Source organism: Apteryx mantelli, chromosome 25 (assembly GCF_036417845.1).
Source record: "Apteryx mantelli isolate bAptMan1 chromosome 25, bAptMan1.hap1, whole genome shotgun sequence".
NCBI lineage: Eukaryota > Metazoa > Chordata > Aves > Apterygiformes > Apterygidae > Apteryx > Apteryx mantelli.
In genome coordinates this window covers 6,264,099-6,270,099 of record NC_090002.1, presented here as the reverse complement: position 1 = coordinate 6,270,099, position 6,001 = coordinate 6,264,099, and the positions used below count along the sequence as shown (strand labels likewise).

The following is a 6,001-nucleotide window of genomic DNA, read 5'->3' as shown; positions in this document are numbered from 1 at the left end:
AGCTTCGTTACCACCCCAGCCCCAGGCCAGATGCACACCCATCCGCGAGGGGGAAATCTTCAAGCTACCGGGAAGGCTGAGTGAGTAGACGTTGAGCAAGTCAACGCTTCTTATAAAAGATGTCCCCGCAGGGTGGGACGCAGTGGGTGCAGCAGTGGTCTCCCACCTTGTGACCATTGCCCACTGTCTAGATTAGGGGACAAGATGGGCCAGTCATCACGGCTCATTTTCTTTCTCTGGGGTAATTTGATCCGTGAATGTTTAAGAGGGGAAGTTTGGGGATGGAAAAGCCTAGCGTCCCATCCGGTCCCTCACTGGTTTTGAAGATGGAGACCAAGTTGTTTCAGAGGCTGCCCGTGGTTTCAGGAATCCAACCCTCGCTGTGGAGCAAGGAGGATGTGATCCACTGGTTGAGATGGGCCGAGAAAGAATATTCCCTTCGGCAAACGGATGAAAGCAAGTTTGAAATGAACGGGAAAGCCCTGTGCATTCTCACCAAGGATGACTTCAGATACAGAGCTCCTAGCTCAGGTTAGATGAGGGGGAATGGTGTTTCTAAGGACAGACTGAGCACAGCATAGGCTGGGCTGCTAAGAGGGGCTGGATAGGTCCTGGTAGATGTGGATTGAGTCCTGTCTAGTCAGCTGGATGAAGGAGGCTGGGACAACTCTCTTTTTTCTTTAGACCATCTAGAAATTCTTTGGGATGGGGATAACCCCCTACTCTGTAAGTGGCACAGAAATATAGGTAACAGTATCAAAATCCAGCTGTGGGGAACAGCAAATCATAGTGGCTTTTGGGCATCACCTTTTGTTACTCTTTTTTGCATGGTTTCAATGGGGTGGGATAAAAGGACCGTCATGCACAGGCAGATGTGCAGTCCACGTAGTCCTTCCCCATGGCAACACCCTTAGTTGTCCACTCGAAGCCCTATTCTGGATTCTGCTATGTGCTTTCTTACATATGGAGCATATTGTCCCTGCAGCAGTTTCAGTTAATAAACTTGAGCTTCCTATCCAAAAGTCAGGTGTGGTTTTGCCTCATATCATTAAAAGAAAAGTTCCAGATAGTTACAGTCCCCACAGTGAACAAAGTGATCCTTTACTGTGTGCTTATGAGAGGTCTGACTTCCCTGGGGGACAAGATGCGATGGTGAAAGAGAGTTGTCAAGAAAGAAGCAGATGGTGATGGAGAGAACAGGGACTGCATGGCTTGAACTGCCAGTGCAATAATAAAACCTGTTACCACTTTTTGCAGCTTCTGTTATCTGGATGATGTATTTCTGCAACACTCTATTATAGAATGACATAATCATCTGAACAGACTCAAATGCTTTCCTTCCCCTGTAGGTGATGTCTTATATGAATTACTCCAGTACATCAAAACTCAAAGAAGAGCTCTGGTGTGCAGCCCTTTACTGAACTCACCCTTCAGGGAGGTCAAGAGCACGGTGGAAGGTATGATGGAGAATGGCAGCTGTCCATCAGGCAGAGCCTGCCCTTGGCCACAGTAGGTTGCACAGGTTGGAGGTTCGAAGCTCACCGGTTTGAGGGAGGTGGCTTGGAAATCTCCAATGTTGTGGGGACGAGTAGCTGTGTTCGACTGCTCCTCTTGGCTCGGCCATCCCCGCAGACCTGGCAGATGGAGAAAGAGGAGGAGTGAGATGTTAGGTTTGGGCAGAGAAATGAGCACTAGTGGGGTGGCAGGACCTAGGGGCTGGAGCAGGGTGGTCTTCCTTTCCAGATGCTGTTCCTGTCCCTACAGCAAGGGCTGCGTGTTCATAGATAGCCACTCATTTTGGGTGCCCTGTTTCTGCAAAGCCAGCTTAATGGCTTTGAACTTCCTTCCTCCTATGGCTCCTATGCTGATCTGAGGGTGCAGACAGCCTCTTTTCTGGGACCACCTGGAGTGGCTGAAGACATCGCTGGCCCCAGCTGCCCACTGCTGCCTGGTACTCAGGGAATGCCCTCCCCACAGCTCTGCCAGGGTTAGTTTGCACAGCCAGTGAGGATGGTTTCACATGACCTGGCTCACTTTGCACTGAGGTGGATTCAGGAGCACTTTCATGAGCCTCTCTGCTGGCATTAACAAGTGGATGTAGGGTGACAAATTTCTTAAACTGCCGCAGCAGTTTCCAAGGGGATCAATCACATGCATGTGCTCTGATATTCTCCCATTCCAGCTTTCCTTCTCCTCTAACAACTCTCCCACCTGCCCTCCCCATGGCTGGCAGTGCCACTAGCCCACCTTGGACCTTCTGCTGCTTCTGCTTCCAGCACTCCTTTTCCCTCAGGAAAATCCCAGCATTTTGCTCTTCGCCTGTCTCCACTGACTGCAGCGTCAGTCGGTTGGTGTGAGGCTGGGGCTCGGAGTGACGACAAACCCAGACTTTCGGCAGTAAACCAGCTCTGCTTCTCTGCATGTTGTATGGCTTCAAAGGTCACCTGAGTCCTACTGTAATGCACTGCATGGGGTTTTCTTGCAGGGGTGGACTGCAGCGCAGAGGCTGCCCCAGCCGCTGTTTCTTCCCCCCTGCCCAGCTGCTCGAGCCGCGCCAAACAGTCCCTGTCCCCCGGCTGGACCTGCAGCCATGAGGAGCCCCTGAACCTCTCTCATCCCAGCTCGGAAGGCAGCTGCAGGGCGGATGCCCTCTGCTCTTTTCCTACACCCCCATCAGCCCCAGCGGATGGGAAGATTGCAGGTGAATATGAATTTTTAGCCTGGTTCCTAGGGGAAGTGAGGTTGCATTGCCTTTGTCCTCCTGTCTGGCAGCCTGTCCCCCTTCCATTTATTCCACACTTCAGTGAGTGCATCTCTGCCTCAGTTTCCCCACCTGAGAAGTGCTAGTTTTCCCACGCATTCTGAGATTTAGCAATGAATGTGCTGCACGGGAGCTCTGGGCTCCTATTATTATTATTGCTATGACAAGAAGTCCTGCTGCTGACCAATCCTCACCAGAGTGTACGTGCCTTACCGGGAGCTCTGTGACTGTTTCTTCTGTGCCAACGCTCAGACTGCAGGTTACTGTGGGATTACGTGTACCAGCTCCTCTCTGACCGCCGCTATGAGCCTTACATCAAGTGGGAAGACAAGGAAGCCAAGGTCTTCCGGGTCGTTAATCCTAATGGACTTGCCCAGCTCTGGGGGAACCACAAGGTAAATTCAGTTGAGACCAAGTTTGTCGTTCTTGAGCTTTTGAATGTCGCCTTAGCTCCATCCGCTCACAACCTGCTCCCTGGATCCATTTGACACGAGGGCAGTGGAGGGTGAGAGCAAAGTGGGCCCAGGTCTACACCAACCTCTTGCTGATTTAAAAGAGAGGCACGTGTCTGATGGGAGCCGCTGGCCCCTGGCCCCTTGTCCCGCAGCAGGGATGCAGACCGCAACAGCTGGGGCTTGCTGCCAAGGGCCCAGAAGCAAGCCCAGGTTACGGAGACCCATGACACCACCTGCAATGTCTGTGAAATCACCTTGAGCATCCCACACATGGCCTAGCAGGCCCGATTGCTGCACAGAGACCCAAACTAGGTGTTTGTGCTTGGTTTACTCAAAAAAAAACCCCAATTCTTTTCTCCTTCCAGAACCGGATAAACATGACATATGAAAAGATGTCACGAGCACTCAGACATTACTACAAACTCAACATCATCAAAAAGGAGCCGGGGCAGAAGCTATTGTTTAGGTAAGATGAAGCAGTGGAGGGCAACTGGCGGGCTCCAGATGTTGGTAGCTGCTTCATCTCACTGGATCCTTGATGGTCCAGACCTGAGATGAAGTCACAGTGTCCTTGCTGTATTTTTGGGGCAACTGCATGAGAATGTGGCCTGTCCTGGTTTGATGGTGAGGAGCCTGGTCCCACCTGGCTGTCTGCTGCCACACATGCAGGAATCCCACAGCAGTTGTGTGCATGTATCTGAGTGCTGAAGTCAGCCCTCATGTTGAAGTAAAAGGCCTGGGTTGGTTTTGGTTTTGCAAAACCTCAGTGGTTCCTTCTGTGTTTGCTTCTTTTTTTCCTCCCCTGCAAATGCAACACCCCAGCAGGTCTGTATCCGGGCTGTGCTCTGTGCAAACCAGGCGCATGGGACGCCTGGGTGCTGTGCTTCTGCTGGATCCGCTGCCCCACGCAGCAGGTTGGCAATCCACCCCAGGCTGAACTCTGCGGGCCAGCGGCAACTAGCCCTTGTGGAGTCAGGCAGGGAATTCAATTTTTCTTTGAATTTCACACCATTTTCAGTGCTGGATGCTTGCCTGGGAGTAGCTTAAACTTAAAATGCCAGCGCTGGGCTCAGGGCTGAGGTGCGATACACTTCACCTCCCTGGCTTGGTGCATTCGGGGTGCGAAGCAAGAATTGGGATCCTCAGCAAAGCCCGGAGACTGCAGACAGCCTCCATGAGGAGCTCCAGATCTCAGCTGGCAAGTGCAGTGGCTTGAGCATTTACAGACTGTTGTGGGGCTGGGTTTGGCCATGCAGTTAAAACTGTTCAAAAATGCATTGCAGATTTCTGAAGACTCCTGGGGAGATCATCCATGAGAAACCCAGCAAACTGGAGCAGCTGGAGAATGAGGAACACGAGGATTTCAAGGAAGACACATTGGAGGTCTCACCGTAGGAAACCTCTGAGGGTGGCATTTGCAATGTATTGCAGACAGATTTGTACTCCACTGTGAAGTGCTGGAGTCTCTTGCTCTCCCAGCAGAAGGCCACAGAGCAGTGGTCATGGATTTTGAAACCTGTCCTGAGCAAAGGCTGTGACAGCTTTGGGGCTTTGTAAGCAAAACTCACACACCAAAATTATCCTCCAACCCAGAAAATGGAGGTGAATGTGTGGGTTGGTCTTTTGCTTGCTTCTTTTCCCTCCTCTGTGAAGGAATGTGATATTTTTTGCTTTTTATGTTTCGACGCTTGTCTGCAAGGTTCAAACTTGCTGGTGAAGATGGCTCCACTCTTAAAACCAAGCCTGATGAGCAGAGAGTGCTGGAGCAGACTCTTTGCGTTGCACATTTACTGAAGCACTTTCACTGAGAGCGGTGGCCCGAAGCATTCACATGCTGGTCTGAAACTGAGCCTTTGCCCCCGACTGGGGAACAGACTTACATTGCAGATATGCTGTACATTACAATCTCAAGGGCTGCAGTGGAGCTGCTCGCAGGATTGAGGGTGGGAATGTGCTGAAATATCCGCCTGGATAGGGCCTGGTTGGAGATGCGCAGCTCCAGACTGCAGGGAGTCTTTAAGCTGGGTCTCATTTTAACTCCTTTCCCTCCATATAATGCTTTTTGTAATTCACTGACTAGATAATGTGACAAGAAGCACAAGCCAGTAATGAATACGATCACACTCAGCGTTAGAGATGTAGTTATTTGCTTTGGGTACAAAACAGGACGCGTACTCTCATGCCCCACAAAGGGGCACGGTATTGACTCACATGCTCCAGGGGTGCAGTTTGGGGTGCTCCTGTGAAATCCATGGAGCTGGGCTGTGTTTTACACCATGGGAGGATGTAGCACATATAATCTTTGCCCTCAGCTTCTGAATACCCAAAGTTCCCAGTGGGCTGAAGTTTACACAGAGTATTTGGGCAACTGACGGAAACAGCTGGCTTTGTAACCTCAGGTTAGTAAGTGCTGGAAGGAAAAATGTGCATGTGTTTTTTAAATCTGAAAATATCTATTAATATTTTGGGATTACTTTTTGTTGAGGAAATAAAATTCTGAAACTGCACAGTTGAAAATCCCCCTTCTTGCTGGTTGAAAAATCTGAAACTGAGAAACCCAAGCCTTCCTCATTTACCCAGAAAACAAGCACTGCAAAGAAGCTCTCACGTAACCAGCTCCAGATGAGCAACCCGGTTCTTGTCCCCGAGCTTGTCAGCCTGGAAACCAGAGCGCAATAGTCCAAACTGCTATTTGGGTGAATGCAGCTATTAGGTGACTGCAGTACAAACACTTGGTGTTTTATAGCTACGCGGAAAAGCACAGATATACATAGTGAAAGCAGCC

General features: G+C 50.4%; 1 protein-coding gene across 1 annotated transcript; it reads left to right on the top strand.

Moving 5' to 3' along the window:
- The first annotated feature begins 427 nt into the window (after window positions 1–427).
- Window positions 428–5,723, top strand: ETV7 (ETS variant transcription factor 7). Its single transcript, XM_013942584.2, has 6 exons — window positions 428–531; window positions 1,350–1,457; window positions 2,486–2,701; window positions 3,014–3,156; window positions 3,582–3,682; window positions 4,500–5,723. Exons 1-6 carry the CDS (start codon window positions 468–470, stop codon window positions 4,609–4,611), a joined length of 744 nt encoding a protein of 247 aa, XP_013798038.2. The 5' UTR covers window positions 428–467; the 3' UTR covers window positions 4,612–5,723.
- The last annotated feature ends 278 nt before the right edge of the window (window positions 5,724–6,001 follow it).

Bases quoted from the DNA above. Each gene is read 5' to 3' on its own strand.
- ETV7 (XM_013942584.2), top strand. From the start codon at position 468: ATGAACGGGAAAGCCCTGTGCATTCTCACCAAGGATGACTTCAGATAC. The intron at 532-1,349 runs GTTAGATGAGGG...CTTCCCCTGTAG, and splicing joins ATACAGAGCTCCTAGCTCAG to GTGATGTCTTATATGAATTA. The intron at 3,157-3,581 runs GTAAATTCAGTT...TTCTCCTTCCAG, and splicing joins AGCTCTGGGGGAACCACAAG to AACCGGATAAACATGACATA.